Source organism: Diadema antillarum, unplaced genomic scaffold (assembly GCF_040938485.1).
Source record: "Diadema antillarum isolate AM-2024a unplaced genomic scaffold, OU_Dant_1.0 seq00000079_RagTag, whole genome shotgun sequence".
In the NCBI taxonomy this organism is placed as follows: domain Eukaryota; kingdom Metazoa; phylum Echinodermata; class Echinoidea; order Diadematoida; family Diadematidae; genus Diadema; species Diadema antillarum.
Window position 1 is genome coordinate 3,473,204 of NW_027271172.1, and position 20,153 is coordinate 3,493,356.

Genomic DNA, 20,153 nt, shown 5'->3' on the forward strand with positions numbered 1-20,153 from the left:
TCATTGTTGGATGCCAATAATGAATCATAGTCTGTGACCAGCACCCCTATAAGTTGTAGCTACAAATGTACCCTGTACATTTAAAGAAAAAGCCAGCTCAGGATTCCATGTTGCACATGAGCAGAAAAAGGTCATTTGTAACGACAGGGAGTGTTATTCTTTTAAATTTACTGAGGATAGCATCTGTGATGTAATGATTATTCAAGTAATCCCTATAAATGATTCTTAATAGCACATCCACATGACAGAAAAAGTAGTATGTGGCAATATCAACTAAAAAACAAACAAACAAACAAACAAACAAACAAACAAACAAACAAACAAACATGTGTTGATACAGTTGATTCATACTAATGAAATGGATGCTCTCCCAACTGTTCATTGACAGACCATTCTGGTCACCTGGTTTATGCAAGTTAATCGTCCTTTGTTTTGAATGTGATTGATAAAACTGTAAACGTTAGCCAACGTTGTAAATACATTATGTCACTTTGAAATCTATTGAAGTGCCTAACTAACTAAGAAAAAAAAAAAGGGTCATGTGCACCCATGTGCAAATGATCTAACTCCAAAATGGCTTTTAAAGGGACTGTACAGTACTGGTTGAGGTGAGGATTCACGTTTATAACATTCCTAAGTGAGATAATGAGAAACCTCTTACGAAATATGAAAGAGTATGATATTTTAAGAAGGATTCAACGTTTATTTAATGAAAATCGGTTTCCAAATGGGTGAGATATCCAAAAAAAAGTGATGATAATAATAAAATGCGACAGGCCATGCCTTTTATTAGGATATCCTTGATTTACCTTGTTTTTGGATATCTCAGCCATTTCAAAACCGATTGTCGTCATATAAACTTATGATTCCCCTTAGAATTGTACTCTCTGTAACATTTCATAGAGTGGTTTCTGAATATCTCGCAAAATGTTAAAAGCTAAATCCTCACCTCAACAAGAACTGTACAGTCCCTTTAAGTCTTCTCGTTTCTTTCTTGAGCAGACATTTGTGCTGCTAATTTGATATACTGATTTGCCGTTCAGAATCCCTTTCTGTGACGAGGAAGAGAAAAATAAAATCTCCTTTGACATAAGAAATGGAGGTAGCCCAGGACAAAAGTGCTATAAGAAATGCTGGCATGGTTATATCTACACCTCGACAGTCTTGATAAAGGAAATTGTATACCAGTATAATGAATCTGAGCCCTATGTACACGTAACTCTCACAAATGCTGTCCAGGTTTATATCTGACACCTTGTCAAACTCCCAGCACTGGCATTTGAAGTCAATCAGTATCCTTACATGTGGTCAGGAGTCATGTCCCACACCTTAACTCAAAACATCCTCTGCAAAGATTGAACAAAAGTATTAAGCCTTCACCTGTCAAATTTTAAGACTAAATCCTTCACCAGGTGGCAGTAAGCACTAAAATTGAACCGTTGATAAGTACATTTACTCACTCTTTTAACGCGACAAAGCCCTCACCCCAACACAGAACCTAGACAATAGAATTCAGCTTCACATGCAACATTTCCCCAATGAATTTCAAACAAAATGTGTCACGTATTGGAGGGATGGTTGTTTGACTCCAGCCATAACGGTAACTAAAATTGTTTATAGAGGAAATGAAAGAAAAAAAAAGAAGAATCCCTTAGACTTTAAGATGCTCTTCAAATGAGCTGGGACTGTCGCTGTACAGGTAATCCTAAGATGAAAAAAAAAATAGATATTTTTCATGTGTTTTTATAGTGCACAACTCAATTGTGGTTGAATAGCCACAAATGGTCTGCATGATTTTACATTACACATAGGGCCGATAGGTGGAAAATCTTCACCAAGACTGAGTAATTTGAGCTTCTCTGGCTTGCCAAATTTAGAGAGCATAGCAAGAAGTGCCATGTAATCCTCTGCCCAATAAGTTTTGATAAATACATCACCTGAATTCCGTCCATCCCTTCTCCACTGTCATATGATGCTCCAGAAATACAGTTCTTATGCAAGTGATATTACAACATTTTGCAATTTACAAGCATTAAAGTACTTAACATGAGGTCAATGTCGAAACAGTGATGCTTCTAAAAAAAAAAAAAAATGTTTTTGTTTTGTTTGGTTGAATGATTGATTGGGAAGCATCTGTCATTCATCAAAGGACTTCACCCTAAGCCCCCCTCTCCCCCTCCCCCCCCCCCAAAAAAAAAAAAAATATTGTTGCTGGTAAATATTCCCAACCATTTCCTGTATTCATTCATTATTACGCTCTGTTTAACTCTGATGGTAGCCACAGTTCATTGCCAAAGTCATTGTCATTGTCAGAGTTCAATTCGTATAACTGTACCCTTGAATTCATATAACTATTCCCTTGAAGGAAAATTGAAGGACACTTTTGATACAAATATGCAGGTATTACAACCTGTATCTTTCATATGAATGCAACATTGTGAAAGTACATTGTGAAAATGTTAAACAACAGTACAACAGTGTCATTTGTCACCCAGGTGTTAAAAGGGATGGTATAGGTAGTATTGGCATAGATGAGAATTGGTATTCTAACTTATTTGCGAGATACCAAGACACCACTAATGAAATGATACAGAGTATACCATTCTACAACTGTATGAGGAATCCAATGCTTAATCAGATGAAAATAGGTTTTGGAGTGGCTGAAACATCAAAAAAACAAACAAACAAACAAAGGAAAACAGCAATCCCTATAAAAGGTGGGCCCAACCTTTTATTAGGATTGCTCTGTTTTGGATATCTCTGCCATTACAAAACCAATTTTCATCAAATAAACATTGAATCCCTCTTGGAATTACATGCTCTTTCATATTTCATAAGAGGTTTCTCATTGTCTCATCAAAAATGTTTAATATAAACCTGAAGTTGACGAAACCATCCGAGGGAGTAGAGTTTACCCTCTCTGTGCTTTGCTCAATTGGTAGGAGTGCTTCCTTTGCCCATTTGGCACAGATGTATTAGAAACTTTTTGTCAATGAATATAGAGATTATATAATCCCCTTATCCCTCCCTGTTTGACCAATGCACATTGCTAAGATAGAAATGATAGAAACTTTACAACTATATCAAGTTTACGGAGATTACAGAATGCTGATTTTAAAAAAAAAAGCTGAGCAAATTAGAGCTGTGTGCCTTGGCACAAAGAATATAACTTTATAAAGACACTCAATTTAGATAGGAGCACATTGTTTTCTTAATTGTGAGCATTACATCTGCTTTATATATGTTTACCACAATTATTATTTCCATCATCTATGAAATTTTGTTCAGACCCAGTAGATATGTTTGATTTATGTTTCATGATATGCATTTTCATATGTACATTGTGAGAAGAAAGAAGATGTAGTGTGGTATAAACAAGAATTGTTGTTATTATGATATTTATGCCTGAAACAAACATTCCATAACATTTGCTCCTTCGACAATTGCTCCCATGAAATATCTCCACACTAAGCCAAATGTAAATTCTATCCACAAACATCTTATCCTAATCCTAATCCTGATGTCAAACTAAACCTTAGACCCATCACAACCCTAACCCTTAATTCTAAGTCCTTGAGAAGATAAGAGCGGAGCAACTATCGGAGGAGCAAATGTCATGTCACCAAAACAACCAACACTAATGCCATTGTTACGGACTGAATGTGAAGAGTAGGTTGATTCGCTCTGCTTCACTTATGTAGGTAGCATTCATCACTGTAGACCAAGCTGCTTAGTGCATGGAGCTACTCAAAATTTTCTTCTTCATGTTGTTTGCCAAACAAAACCTTCCCTGATGTCATGATAGATATTGATTTGTTTTGACCACATATTTCTGAGAAATACAGATTTGTGACATGCTACATATATCTGAAACATCCCATCTCATGATTGAACCATGCACAAACTTCAAGAAGTCAATTTGAAATATGATACTTTCATATTTTTTGGGAAGCACGTTTTGAGCTCTGCTTTCAACCTCTCACAGACTTCAAAGCCTCTCTGTGTACTACCCATGATTGGGAAGTATTGCGCCACTTCGTTGAACAGTCGGATATCGAAAATTCAATTAGCGAATGGCTGCTGTCGTCAGGTCAACAGGTGTGGCCACAGCAGAAAAAAACAACAACAAATGTTTGTCTCCATCCCCCTTTCTTTCTGGATGGGATTGGAATTGCTGGATGAATGCCATTAGCAATGAGCATTTAATTTTCTAATAGGATTTTGTCCTTTTATCTGCAATGTGTTTCAATGAAAAACAGAACAGAGCTTTATTTGCTGAAGGGAAACTTTGGAGAATGAAATGTGTAGGAAAACCAATTTGGCTCATGAGTCAAAACTGACAAGATATAATCTATTGTATGCTGAGACATTTTTGTTTAATAATGGTTAAATTTTTGTGTTGATGTTCTGGTTTTACCAAATCCTATGAGCACTTCCTGTTTCTTACTACAATAGAAGGTGTATGAGTGAACTTCTTACGATGGTGAAGCAGAAATAACACTACTTTTTCAACCATTGGTTCAACAGTCCTAGTCAATTACTTTAGAAGCAGAAGTGACACTGATAAAGTTAAGCAGATTTACGTAGTCTTTGTTTAGCATCAGTTTTCTTCATGCCTTTTGATTTTTATTTGTTATGTTTCATACAGTGGCGGATCCAGAGGGGGGCGCACCAGGCACATGCCTCTCTTTATTTTTTTGGTAAAGCAAGAGAAATAAACAGAAAAGTGCAGGGGGAGCGTGCACCCCCCTTTAATTTTAGAAAGACGCCTCCCCTTTACGGAATTCCTGGCTCCGCCCCTGTTTCATACAGTGTATCATAGTGTGTGAGAGCATTGCCTTGCAATTAAAAGTGACATCCAGTTTGCAGTTTTAGGTTAAGAAGTATTCCAGAAATGATTAAAACAGGTAAGAACAGATGGGTACATATTCGAAGTCGTCGATAACAATCACCTAATAACCAGCATAAATAACCATGCATCATGGCTACATGCATACAAATGTTCAGATTCAGATTTTCAGATTCAAGTTTATTTCGTTTCTCGACAGTAAAAAAATAACATAACATACATCACTCTTTCTTCAGTGATAAGAATCGTACCAACAAAAAACAAACAAACAAACAAACAAACAAACAATCAAAGTGAGTTTAACAGAGTAAAACAGTACTTGTATGCTTGCAGTAAAGATACATTTCAATGCCTGAAGTAAATCAAAGTAAAGTAAAGTTGAATATCAACGTACACAAGGCGAAAAACGGAGGGACCCACTGAAAAGACGAAGCTTGTAGAGTGTGGGCCCCTCAGGAGAGAAAGAATCATTGAAATTATTGGTAATAATTATCGGCATCAGGACAGCAACGAAAATATCTGAAGCAACAACAGCGAAAATAGTTGTAACAGCAGAGAAAAAAAAGAGGAAAAAATGTTTAAAAACATTGACAAAATAGAATTAGAAATGGAAGCCCATAAAGAGTCAGACAGAAAAGGAAGAAAATCACAAAATGACAACATTAACATATAAACGAACATAAAACGACACTGGGACATCGACGAGGCTAAAAAACCCGCAAAAGACAGACTACGACAGGAAGTAAGACTAGCACAACGGAGATAACGATACACGAGGGCTGGACGATGGAAAACAAAAACAAGACAGAGACAAGACCGGACGGAAAAAAAAATAACAATCCCTCATTGTATAAGCGTATAGAGTGCAGATCCCGAAGAAAAATCCATCAACTGCATGACTAACTTAACCCAAAACTTTATTCACGAACTTGGCGGTGGTCAGCTAGTACAAGCGACAATGTGTAAGCAACTATGCGGATTTTATGAAAGGGGTATCAAAATGAATAACGTGTAAAACTAATCCGATTCATGACAAATGTTATTGTAAAATCGCAAAAGATAGGCTTTTAATTTTCTTTGAAATGAATACAAAGAGGGAGCTGTTTTTATATCGTGGTTCAAAGAATTCCAATAGTTTGGACCAGTGTAGATAAATGAATTTTTCCCTAAAATTGTTCGGAAAAAAGGTAAATGAAATTCATTTGAACGTCGGGTGGGATAGGAGTGAAATGATTGGTTTTTAAGGAACATTGAATCAAAAATAGATGGAAGTGATCTGTTATTAAACATGTACATAAATTGACCTAAGTTCAATAAAAACAACTCATTTATTTTTAGTAGCTTATTAGACGCAAACAGTAAATTTGTATGTGAACGTGTAGGAGAATGACAAATAATACGGAGGGCTTTTTTCTGCAGTAACAACACTCTATTCAAGAGGGTCTGATGAGTATTACCCCAAGCCAAAATTCCATAATTCAAATAAGGCAGTATCAAAGTGGAGTATAACATGAGTAATGACTTTTGAGGAATATAAAATTTCAATCTGTTCAAAACACCTATATTACGTGAAATAATTTTACATATATGATCAATATGTGTTTTCCAAGACAGTTTATTGTCAACAATTATACCAAGAAATTTAAAATCTAATACACTTTCTAAATTAATATCATCTAAAACTATGTTAGAATTTAGTGCTTCGACAGTATTACTGAAAAGCATATATTTTGTTTTTTGAACATTCAATGATAATTTATTAGCCCTGACCCAATTAGTAACTTTTAACAGTTCTGTGTTAACTTTTTGGACTAAAATATCAACATCGTTGTGAGCAAAAATAACAGTGGTATCATCTGCAAAATGAATAAAAGAAAGTATTTCAGAAACAGAAGAAAAGTCATTGATATATACTATGAATAGCAACGGTCCTAATAAACTTCCCTGAGGAACACCACACTTAACATCTCTTATAACTGAATTATTATCTTTAATAGTAACAAACTGTTTTCTATTACCTAAGTAACTCTTAAGCCACTCCAAGGCCTTCCCACGTATTCCATAATGCGATAACTTATAAAGTAAAATGTTATGATTGATTGTATCGAAGGCCTTGGAGAAGTCCAAAAAAATACTAATTAAATGAGCATGGTTGTCAATTGCGTTAACCACGTTATCAACGAAATGAAGAATTGCATGAATAGTGCTATGTTTTTCTCGAAATCCAAACTGAGACTTTGTAAAAATTTTATGCAAATTAAGAAATTTAATAATTCTAATATAAATTATTTTTTCTAATACTTTAGACAATGAAGATAATAAAGAAATTGGGCGATAATTACTGATATCCAGTTTGTCACCCTTCTTATATATTGGTATTACTTTCGCCAATTTCATTTTATCAGGAAATATACCATGAGAAATTGATAAATTAAAGATATGAGTCAAAGGGTCTGCAATTGCAGATATGACTCCTTTAAGAATGCAATTATCAATACCATCATAACCGGAACTGCGCTTATTTTTAACAGAAGAAACTATATCAATAATTTCATACCTATTCGTTGGAATAAAAAAAACAGAATTTGGGTTACGTTGGCCTAAAAAGTCAGTAAAGTTTTGTTTAGTGGCCGGGATATCTTGAGCAAGCGATTCACCTATCTGAGAAAAATAAGAATTAAAAACATTGGCAATATCAACAGAATTGTTAATCAAATTATCATCCGATTTAATTTGATCAATCTCTACTTTTTTACTCTGTATATTCATCGCTCGGTTTAAAACTTTCCAGGTATTTTTAATATCAAACTGAAATTTTGACAACTGTCGTGAGTAATAATTTTTCTTCTCAAAACGTAGAATTCTGATTAGTGTATTTTTATAAGATGTGTATTTCCTTTTCGATTGATCAGTATTTTCCATTTTGTATTTATAATATAAACGATTTTTTCTGTTAATTGAGCGAAGAATTGATTTAGTAATCCACGGTAACCTAGGAGTCTTCTTATAATCCATTCTTTTCTTGTGTTTAGGAATTATATCATCCAAAAAACAATTCAAAATATTCATAAAATTGTCAAAAGACAAATTAACATCGTCACTGTCGTATACTCGTGACCAATCTGCATTATCAAGAGCGGCATCAAGACTGGCCAACTTTTCAGGGGACACTCTACGTTTAAATAAAGAAAATGAAGATTTGGAGTCATTAACAAGCGTTCTCAAAGTAAAGGAAGTCATTATTGGAAAATGATCCGTTATATCTGAAAGAATTATAAAAGAGTCAGGGAGGGGTAAAACATTACAAAACATATTATCAATGAGAGTAGCCGAATGATCTGTAACCCGAGTTGGTTTGGAAATGAGGGGCAGAAAGGAAGAAGACAAAAGCGTTTCGAGAAACTCACTTGAAGAATGATCATTTCCTGATTTCAACAAATCAATGTTATAATCGCCAAGTAAGAAACAGTCCTTGTTTCGAATTGCTGGATTTTTTGCCAAATCTGAAATATAAGTTAAAAAATCTACAATATTTGAATTGGGAGGTCTATATATAATTCCAACTACCACATTCTTACATCCTGGAATACTAAGTTCAATGAAAAGAGATTCAACGGTACTATCCATTCTGGAGATATCGCTGTGAACAACACATTTAAACGAACTTGAGACATAAAATGCAACGCCACCTCCACTCCTGTCAGATCTATTATTAACATACATATTATATCCGTCGATAGCAAAAGAGTTTTCAGACGACGCGGTTAGCCAAGTTTCACTCAGACCAATGACAGAGCATGATTGAGTGTGATCAGATTCTAATAAAAACTGTAACTCATCAAAATGCTTATTTAAACTCCTTATGTTTAGATGCAGCAAAGAAAACGTGTCTTTAGAAAAACTATGTTGTCTTTAGAAAAACTATGTTGCCACACTCTGGTGATGATGATGATTTCAAAAACCAACTCCCTCTATAAAAAGTCAAACTGAATCTTTTTTTAACATTATTTTCAAACTCAGGAGGATAATGAGAGTCAAATTCCGCTCTTTGCCGATCACGACTCCATCAGTCAACTCCTGGGCGGAGTTGAAGATGTTGGAGGAGGAGGAGGAGGAGAAGGGGGAGGAAGAAGAGGGGAGCAACCGAAGACCCGGACCCGCTTCATGTCACTGGACATCACGGGGACCAGCAACCCCTTCCTGAGACGGTCGCTTAGCAACCCTCGCAGGTTGAACCAGCAGAGGCCTCTAGGTAAGTGGCTCAACATTTCTCATCACTCCTTCTAGGAGGCATTTCATCTAAGCATTTTGTAAGATATTTTTGTCTGACTAATTTGCTCTCAGCCAATCAGATGCAAGGATTTCAGTAGCTGATAACAGTGTGTCAGAAAACATATCTTACAAAAGACTTCATGAAATACAAATGCTCCCCAGGTCTTGTCAGCCTGTGCTCTTATATTAATCCTCTCACATACACAATCCAAAAATCCCATATGTGCTTGCAATTAAAGGAGACATATGTCCTGATTATTATCTTGCTTTGCATCAAAACAGATAAATCAGAGATGTAAATCAATGAAAATTCAGAGAAAAAATCAGACACAAATAACAATAAAAAAATTAATCATTAAGGTTTACAGCGTAAGACAAATTGCCAACTCTTTGTGATCTAGGTGTGGAGCAGCTCAATTTAATTCAATTCAATTCAGTAGTTTATTTATTTCCATCATCACAAAGCAAAGAAAAGAAAAAGTTGACATAATCCAAAGTGATACATTTTTTTTTTTCATTTCTCTTACACTTGTCTGATAAAGCTCTCCACTTGCTTTGTACACAAATTTTTGCAAATTTTACTCAGGGCACATAAGTGTTCAAAACTTATCCCCTAAGGAGGAGACACAGTTATCACTGTACATATTACTTTGATTATATACCATTACAAAGAACACGTCTGAAGAGAATTATTTCTTGGGAGTATTTCATGTGGCAATCTTGCCTTGGGATCTATGCTCCTACGCAGTACTACCCATTTGAAATAAAAGATATTTGCAAAGACTTCAGAAAGCATTTACGTCCAAGATTTGTCAAACAAGAGTCTGAATTATCACAGCAATACAAAGGCTGGACCAGAGTATCCCAAAATTGATATGTGCACCGGCATTCTATGTGAGTACCGTAAAAGCCACAACTGGGAACTCGAGTCAAATTTCCATAATATCTTTGGAAGAAAACTGAAAAAGAAAAGAATGTCATGTAAGTCAAACATAGGAAGATTCTCTAGGCCATTGATTCCAGTTAGCATTATAATTTTGCAATATTCCACATACTTTTGAGGCAATTTATATACAGTAGTTGAGCTCTCATACCTTGGTTTTTCCATGTGCCGAAATATAAATTCTAAAAGAATTTGGAACGTGATATCTCCATGACCCCGTTTACAGTGCGGGGCTGGGCCGAGCCGCGGCCGAGCCCGGCCTCAATTGCGCGGCCGAGCCCCGCGATTTTGTCCGTTTACACTGCCGGGCTCGGCCCAGGCTTTTAATTCAAACCTTTCAATATTTTGTCGTAGTGTACTAGTGGCACTCTGCTTGTAAACAAACCAGAGCCTTCTATTACAGAAGGCTCTGAAACAAACGCAATTTGGTATAGTCTGGTTTCCAGACCCTTTGCCAACTGACTCAGCGGCGGCAACGAAGTCGCCGCCTTTGCCGAAGGAAAAATCCTTTGCAGGACAAAACCACCTTAAACTATACTAGTTTTCGACGTTGAGGGCGTTAATATCCTGAATAGCGAAATAGTACGGACAGAGGGTCTGGAAGCCAGACTAAATTTGGTACTGCATTTGGCCCAGTTTGCGTTTACACTGAGAAAAGGCCGGGCTCGGCCGCGGCAGAGACCACCTCCAGAGCTTGGCCAACTGCGCGGCCAATTTTGGCCCCGCATTTGGCCTTTTGCGCGTTTACACTGAAATGAAGGCCGGGCTCGGCCGCTTCGCTCACTGTAAACGGGGCCATCTCACAGCAAGACTGAGGCTGTATACAAATCCATAATTATGGAGAATGCGTCATCCTAATTAAGAAAATGTAAGCCAAGGTAAAACTGTTAAGGTCTAGAGCGTAACCTTAGCCTATTGTTTGGTGATTGATAGGCAGTCAGCCAAGTCGAAGGAGCTCGGCAAAACATGGAGGAAGCCTAGCTGTCCTCTTCAATTTCTGCCAGGAAAGTTCCATAAATCACCAGCCATGATGATTTCCTCAGTTCATCTCCACACTCCATCTTCCTTTAGAAATTCCCCATTGGACTATATTGAAAAAAAAGTGTATCAGGGCAATTACCCCCTCCATCCCCACCTTGACAATTGCCTTCGTCGCCCCCCCCCCCCCCCCCCCCCTCCCTCCCCAGTACTGGTTAGTGATAAGGTTAGGTTTAGGGTTAGAGTTTGGGTTAGAGTTAGGATTGGGTTCATGATTATATAGGATTACTTAGGGTTAGGGTCAGAGGAAGTGTCAGGGGGTAATTGCCCTAGAACCTGAAAAAAACGATGCCATGTGTGCACCAATTAGCAATACTGCAAAACATGATATATATCAGTGACATGAAATATTCGCGTATTGGAGCCGGCAGCCTTTTTGGCAGCATGAAATTTTCCCAAATTGCCACTGGCATCCATGCTTATAGTGTAGACAAGAACTTTCACGTGCATTTTAATTTTGCAAATCTTGGCGATCGCGAAATTCGCAAAATTAAAATGCATGCGAACATTCCTCGTTTTACAGTAGTCATTATCTTACCTAGTCTCTTTCTCTCCCCGTCTCTTTGGTTCTCTTCCATTGCTTTCATTTCTTACACTTTCAGTCCTGTCTGTCTGTTCTTTCATCGTTCTCCCTCTTACCATCTTTCAGAACCACCTGTTAGAGCATTCTCTTTTATAACAGTCTTTATTTCTGACTCCTTGTATATTTTTCCATCTGGATTCTCTATTGGAGTTCATTCGCTCCCTCCCCCCTCCTCCTTCTCTCTCCCTCTCTTGCTCTCTCTTGTACATATTGCTGAAAACTAGCATGATATATTTATCTGTTTTATAACCATCTATCAATCTCATTCTTTGAAATCATTGCACCTTAGGGACTACTGTTTGTGATGGATACACTCTATCTCTTTTTCAGATTTTTTTTTTTCAAAAATTGGAACATATAAAAGATTCATGTGTAAACCAGTAGGAGAGTTGTGAGGTTGTGACATTTATACTTTGTCTAACGTAAAACAAGAAATATTCGCAGCGTGAAATTTTCGCAAATTGGAGCCAGTGACCTTTTTCGTGGCATGAAATTATTGCGAACCGCCAGTGGCATTCAATTTATATCATAGTGTAGACAAGAACTTTCATGCATATTTTAATTGATTTCATGAATCGTGGCTCCTCTTAAAATTTGCATAAATTGTTAATGCACGCTAAAATTTTTGGTTTTACATGAACTTGCATATCAAGTATATAGTAATGTCGTTGTGATCATCATCAACATTTAGTGAACACACTGAAAACAAGAAAATCCACAGCTTTATTTGGCATACTTTATATCCACTTCCAAGCAGATATATTTCTGTAGTTTGGTTTTGATCATTTCCTAACAGTCTACTTTAACAGAACACAGAGTTGGCATTATTTCAAAGACTTTTTAAAAGAGGTCATTCCCCCGCCCGCCCCCCTCCCCCCCTCCCCCCCCCCCAAAAAAAAACAGTCTCTACTAGTATTTGGAATCTTTCAGATGAATGGACACATGCCAACACTGTCCAGCCATCCAAGATGTATTCATGCACTGCCCACGGTGAGCATAGCAGGATTAGAAGTTACAAGCCATGCGGAGAATACTATATTATACTCTGGTGTACACTCATGAAATGGTTAGATCCCCGTGAAATATCTTCCTTTCGCCCTCACTGATGGATCTTTTGTGACAGAGAATCGAGATATTGATCGTCTCTATTACACGCATGCTAATTCCAACGGTCCGTCTATTGAGGTCTAGGCAGATCCAAAGAATGAAGCCGAGGTTATACAACAATACGATAGATCAGGGACGGGTACAAGTTTTACAAAGAGACAGACCTGAGCTCCAATGGCTAGATACGTCCAGGGCCATTTCATTTGTTTGCTCTTGTTTTTTCGGCACCTGCCCACTGACGCTGTTTGCATGCATTGGACAGTGACTACATTATGTTCTTTTATGTTCTTTTATCTTGTCTGTGTGTGTGTGTGTGTGCGCGCACTTGATATGTCCAAGACTCATTTCGTTTCACTTTTTTAGGTGCCTGCACATTGATGATGTTTGCCTATGTTGGACAGTGACTTCATTATGTTGTTATCTTTGTTTGTATTTGTGTGTGCATATGTGTGTGTGTGTGTGTGTGTGTGTGTGTGTGTGTGTGTGTGTGTGTGTGTGTGTGTGTGTGTGTGTGTGTGTGTGTGTGTGTGTGTGTGTGTGTTGCTTGATACATCCAGGGCCCGTTTCCTTTGTTTGTTTTTGTCTTTTTTTTTCAGCACCTGCACGTAGATGCTCTTACCTCTGTTGGACAATGACCACATTATGTTCTTTTTATGTTGCTGTATCTCACCTTGGTCCAGGGCAAACCAGAATGGCTAATGTCATCAGCATCGTGATTATCTCTTAATGTTCCAAGGCACTTTGCTTAGAATTATCAAGCTTTTTCATAAGCACCCAATTATCGCTTTGAGTTTAAAGGGATGGTACAGTATTGGTGGAGATGAGAATTGGGCTTTTAACTTTTTGTGAGATATCAAGAAAACACATGAAATAGTACAGAGCATACCATTTTGAGAGGAATTCAAAGTTTATTTGATGAAAATCGGGTTTGGAATGACTGAAACATCCAAAAACAAAGTAAAACAAAGTGATCGTAATAAAGTGTGCGTCCCACACTTTATTAGAATCGCTCTTTTTTGGATATCTCAGCTATTTCAAAACAAATTTTCATCAAATAAACGTTGAATTCCTCATAGAAATACATGCTCTTTCATATTTCATACAAGGTTTCTCATTATCTTACCAGAAAATGTTAGAAACCTGAAAGTAGGTCTCAACCAAAACTATATGATCCCTTTAATATACTTGTAAGTAATAGCAAGCCCACTCAGGTAGCAATAATAATGTGCCCCAGTCCAGAAGTGAGGCCTTGGTGATGGAACGGGGATTAGAGGGATTAGGTAATCTCTTTTCATTGATAATTCATTTTCAGATATATGTGTCATTTGGTGAAGAAAGAACAGTGTATGGGCTATATGAGACTACTGTTGGCTCGAGATTAAATACAGATTAAGGGGAAGGTGGCATTGTGTGATAAGTGAGTAAGGGGTCATAAGGTAAGGGTTTGTGAGATATGAGTACCTCTTCAAATGGATTTGCAAGTTCTTTGAAGTCAAATTCAGCTGATAATCTGTGAAAGGAACTTGTACAAACATCTGAAAGAGATGCTAAGGGCTAGTGTGGTCAACCAGGGGCAGATTTAAAGTTGTTTTTACTTCTGATAGGGTCCTGTTTGAGATTGAATAATTTAATTGGCAGACCTGTGCTATTCTTCTTCCTCTTTTTTGATATGTAAATCAAAGTAGGTGCCATCCAGATATATCCCTTACTAGCCCATTATGATTTGCCTGTGCATTTTTCTCTTTGCAATAAAGTGAACACATCACTGTGAATGAAAATAATTGTTTTTATTCACCGTCCCCGGTTGATGTGCTCCTTTTGCTCATATTTTGTGACAAGTTAGTGTAAAAGGTATGAAAAATGTATAAATGCACAATTTTGCAACTGAGTTTCCAATTCAGTTCAATTCAGCTTTATTTCATATTTGATTTTGCAACAGAATATGAAAGGAAAGTATGAAATTCACACAACAGCAGTGTTGCAGACAACACAATCCAAAGAATATGAATCTAGTCTATTCAAGTCTTCACCGTCCCCAGTTGATATGCTCCTTTTGCTAATACTGTGTGACATATTAGTGTATATACATTTAAAAGGTATGAAAAATGTAAAAATGCACAATTTTGCAATTGAGTTTTTAAGTCATTTCAATTCAGCTTTATTTCATATTTGATATTGCAACAGAATATGAAAGGAAAGTATGAAGTTCACACAACAGCAGTGTTGCAGACAACACAATCCAAAGAATATGAATCTAGTCTATTCAAGTCTTCACCGTCCCCAGTTGATATGCTCCTTTTGCTAATATTTTGTGACATATTAGTGTATATACATTTAAAAGGTATGAAAGATATAAAAATGCACAATTTTGCAACTGAGTTTCCAATTCAGTTCAATTCAGCTTTATTTCATATTTGATTTTGCAACAGAATATGAAAGGAAAGTATGAATGTTGCAGACAACACAATCCAAAGAATATAAATCAGTCTATTCAAGTCTTACGTTCATCCAGATGAAATGATGACATGGCTGCCTAGTGACCGTTAGTGACCTAAACTGAGTATTCTCGCAAGCACATAATATTGAAAGTGTGATGTTTTCTTTGGTTCCCTAAATCAGATACCAACATGGAAAACTTGCAGAATGAGCTACTACAGATTTCACTTCATATTTAGAAAAACAAAACAAGACAAAACAAAACAAAGCAAAACAAAGAATTTCTTGAGATAATTTTCTTCAATTTGTTTCCCTCTACAAAAACTTCCTTATGCAGTTTTGCAGTTATGGACTACTGAATATCAGTTTTAATTCTCCTGTGTGCGACATTTCGTGCTCCTAAAACTTGATATTCATGTTTACAAGCTGGCACAAAAAAAGAAGGTGAATTAAAACCTCGGTCGTCTGGCATGGGTCATGTACACCCTGACATGAATCACCTTTTAGCTCTGTCAGATAATTGATAGCTGGAATGCTGACAATTTTAATTTAACAGTTGGCATTGACTTCATTATTATTGCTTGTCCACTCTTCCATTGCCAAGCAGTGGAGTGGAGAATACATGGTGTATCTTCCAATTTTTTTTTTTTTTTTGGGGGGGGGGGGGGTGGGGGAGTGGGGTTGAGGGAGGAATAAACTTATAGGACAAGTTCACCTTCATAGACATGTGGGTTGAGTGAATGCAGCAATATCAGTAGAACACATCAGTGAGAGTTTGAGCAAAATTGGACAATCTGTTCAAAAGTTATGAATTTGTGAAGTTTCTGCTCAGTCATGGCTGGATGAAAAGACTACTATAGCTTGTGATGTCACATTCATGAGTACAACGATATAAAGAAAGAATTGAGAAAATTCAACACATTTTCATTTTTCTCGCATAACAAAAGAACATTAGACTTCTCTCTTTCAGAAGGCAGGGGGAATAATATTACCCTCAACATACAGCAGTAGCAAGTCGAAGAAATGTGCAGTTTAATTTAAAAAGTAAAGTTTTGTGAAATTCTCTTTTTATTTTCCTTATATAGTCATACGCATGTGATATCATACACTGTAGTAGTCTTCTCTTCCAGGAGTGACTGCACAGATACTTGAAATATTCGTAACTTTTGAACGGATTGTCCAATTTTCCTCAAAGTTTCACTGATGTGTTCTACTAATATTGCTGCATTCTCTCAATCCTTATGTATATGAAGGTGGACTTGTCCTGTAAAAGAGATAGCTGTTCATGCAAAACGGATCCTCATATCAATGGAAACAAATGGTCTTTCTGTAAAGTTGCAGTGACTTACCTCTGACAGTGCGCATCCTGGTATCTGGTCATATTTTTGTTAGTAAGTACTAGGAGTAAAAAGATACCGAGTGATTCGATTTACCATTTGTTATGCTTCTAGATTTTCTTTCCAAATATGTACCCCCCCCCCCCAAAAAAAAAAAAAAAAAAAAAATTGTTGGGGACATTAGAATTTGCCAATGTGCAATAGCTGAAATGAATTGCCTTCATTATCATCATAGTGATGATAATCATTACTCACATTCTGGGGATGAATTTGGTCTGCCTCTTTTACTTTCTGTGGGGTGTGCACTACCTGATGCATTGCAAAGAGGTACATGTGGTGTGAGGGTGGGAAGAAAATATTTGGAATGCTGACTAGCTCATTTCACAAATTCTCATGAATTTCCAAGTGGACTGTTCTGTGAAATCCATGGAAGATCGTCAGCGTGCAATCACAAATGCGTTCTACCAAGATGCAGAAGCCATGCAATAAAAGACTCTTGCATACTAATCTTACAGCTGTGATCCCCATGGCACCTAATCCTCTTCAAATCGGACATTGGCTCACGAAGAAACTATCTGGGAGCTAATAGCAAAAATCCAAGCAAAATATTCATCGACGAAAATGTCCCTATGTTGCCTTTGATTTGTCTCTGATTTCTTTCTTTCTCTGAATGGGTCTGTTTTTGTTTATGAGTGTGAATATTTTGTTTTTGGGAAGACTGGTGGAGGCTGATTTGATTTAGACAAAGACTTTATCTTGAGGTTGATAGTCATGATGAGGTAATGATACCAAGTACTTGTATATTAAGCTTTCCATATATGCACTTGCTATTGTCACTGTATATTTCTTCTTCCTTAGAGTATTGATATCCTGGAAAGAGTACAAAAAAAAAAGATGAACATAATCACACAGTAATTTCACATACGGATTATAAGATTATGACCCATTATGTGGGCTTTTCGAGTGTCTGCAACTAACTTATTTTTCATGTATACACGCAGGTTTCATGGAAATGTTTGTTATGACACTCTTGTAGAGTTATTGTGTATATTAGTTTCCATCATAACCTGTGTCTCTTGTGATTGAGAGAGAAAATTACCTTTGCTGTTGAAGCTTGTAAGGAAATGAAGATGCAAAGTTTGCTTTACCTGGCAGACATATATGGGCAGCAAATGATACATTTGAAGAGTAGGGCCTATTTGGTATTCAATGCTTGGCAGATGACTATCCCTACTATAGGCTTTCCAGTAAGTCATAAGTATGCCATGTTTACAATTTTGATCTTGAATCATCAATTTGATAATTGCGTGGTGATGGTTAGACTTAGAAGATGTATATGCGTCGTGCAGACACATATGTGATGCATGCAATCACCCAAGTGACCTGTCACAGCTACATGTATGTCCAATGAAACAAAGTTTTAGAAACAAATCTCAAAGTCATTTTTTGAGGTGCATAAAGTTATAGACTTCTAAAATCAACAAAAATGCACTTCTGAGGCTACCCCCTCCCCAGCAGTTAGTTGGGGTAGAAAGGGTAGAATTGAAGATGATCATAATTAATTTAAAGGTGAGGAAGCCCCCCCCCCCCCCCTCCCACATGTACACAAAACTCGATCTATCCTTTTTGCAAACATCACAAGATTTTGCATGGTTGAAGAACAATGTCTCCCATCATTGTGCATGACATTTTTAAAAATACATATTGAGTTTAAAGAAAAAACAAATAAAAGACCACATACTCAAGAATATTATCACCTTTTGTACCAAGAATGACAGATGGAATTTTGGTAATGGTCTGAATAAATTCACTGGAGATCTTTAGTATTGTTTCCCCCTCTATCATAAAGAAATGTCCTGTTTTAATTTTCTTAGGAAAGATCTGAATTACTTACTTAGAAATACAATATACCAGCTCATGAAAGGAATTCTATTTTCTGGGTTGCAAAAGGAACACAAGAACTATGGATAGAGCTTTTATACATAGGACATCAATTTGCTTTGCACCAGTTATATCACCGGCTGTTTCTCAAGTCAGCAAGTGTATAATGCAAAAATACACTTTACATTATTGCCATGGTGCCCTTGAATATTAAGGTGTACAGGCAGCAGCTGGTTTTTCATTGATTGGAACGAGGTAGTCATTGAGCTCATTCTGGTCATCACTGGCAACTTGCTTGCTGCGAGTGCCTGGTCAAACTAGTTGATTAGACCTACCTTGGCCCTTATTGGTTGGAATTCAGAAAGGTACCAGGGTAGTTTAAATGTAGTCCATGGATTATGCAACTCGTGACTTGCTGAAATGCACGTAATGCATTGCTTGCGTCAGCAAACATGCAGTGATAAACATGTGCTGACACACGCATATAATAAACCAGGTAAGCGTATTTCATTCTTGGCTGAATAGTCCATGGTCACAATCTTAAACATGATTCTGTCTCATTATGGAAAAGCCATCATGTTTCAGTGTACCTGTACCTCAACTGGCTAATCTAACCCAGACAGAGGTTTTTATGTTTGATTGGTTCTGTTTTTCACCTGCCAGGGACTTTTTTTTTAATGCTGTTCCTGTATGCCAGTCCACAAAAGAACACATCTTAAAACTAGAAAAGGACTCTGAGAACGCAGACCTCCGCCAAGCATGCAGCTCATTTCCACCACTGATCTTGTTTTTCCATAGAGATCAGTGATTTGCACCCATAGCATTGTGTGCTGAAAGTCGCCCGATTTCCAAATATAGAAACCTTCTGTTACATCATAAACTTCCAGCTGCGTGGCGCGCCTCACCTTGGCAGAAACTATAGCACGCCCTTAAATGCGCGCATGCAAACCTCAAATACGTGCAGCCTGATCGCACTCCCAAGTTCATTGACCCTACCTGTAAAAATATCAAAAATCCTCCATAAATTCCCCCAAAATTATCAGATCACTACCAAAATTTAATCGTTTGTTACTTGTGTAATTTTCCACCTTTCCTAAAAGTTTCATCCAAATCCGTTGAGTACTTTTTGAGTTGTATTTTTTCACACGGACAAACTAACTAACTAACTAACAAACTGTAACGAAAACATAACCTCCTCCCTTGGTGAAGGTAACAAGTGCAGAGAGGGTACCAGGTATTTCTGTGCATGAATACTGCCTCAAGAAGGTACATTTTCCACTAGCAAATCCCAGACGTTAAATGAATATTTTAGTTAAGATGTATGCATATCTTTTTCTCTATTTGTTGGTGTAGGTGTATCCATTTAGGGATATATTTGTAACTAGCAGGGTATGCCGTCTTCATCAGATCTGATCATCAGTTTATCATGATCCATATGATCTGAGTGATAATAATCATCACAGTGCCGATTATTCTTGTGACTTATGCCAAATCCACTCTGACAAATGCTCAAGGCTCATGAAAGTTATGATGCCTCCCCTCGCCTCCCCCTCCCACAAAAGGAAAAAGGAAATTATAATTATGATGATGATGATGGTGATGATGATAATGATGATAATGATAATAATAATAATAATAATAATAATAATAATAATAATAATAATAATAATAATAATAATAATGATAATAATAATAATAGCAATAATA

General features: G+C 36.9%; 1 protein-coding gene across 1 annotated transcript in view; it reads left to right on the top strand.

The window, feature by feature from the left end:
• The window catches only part of LOC139726173 (band 3 anion transport protein-like), a 140,643-nt gene that overhangs the window by 43,814 nt on the left and 76,676 nt on the right, over positions 1-20,153 (top strand). The window contains exon 2 of the mRNA XM_071637251.1: positions 8,870-9,101. Coding sequence (XP_071493352.1) covers positions 8,870-9,101 — 232 coding nt within the window. The remainder of the gene's footprint in view (positions 1-8,869; positions 9,102-20,153) is intronic.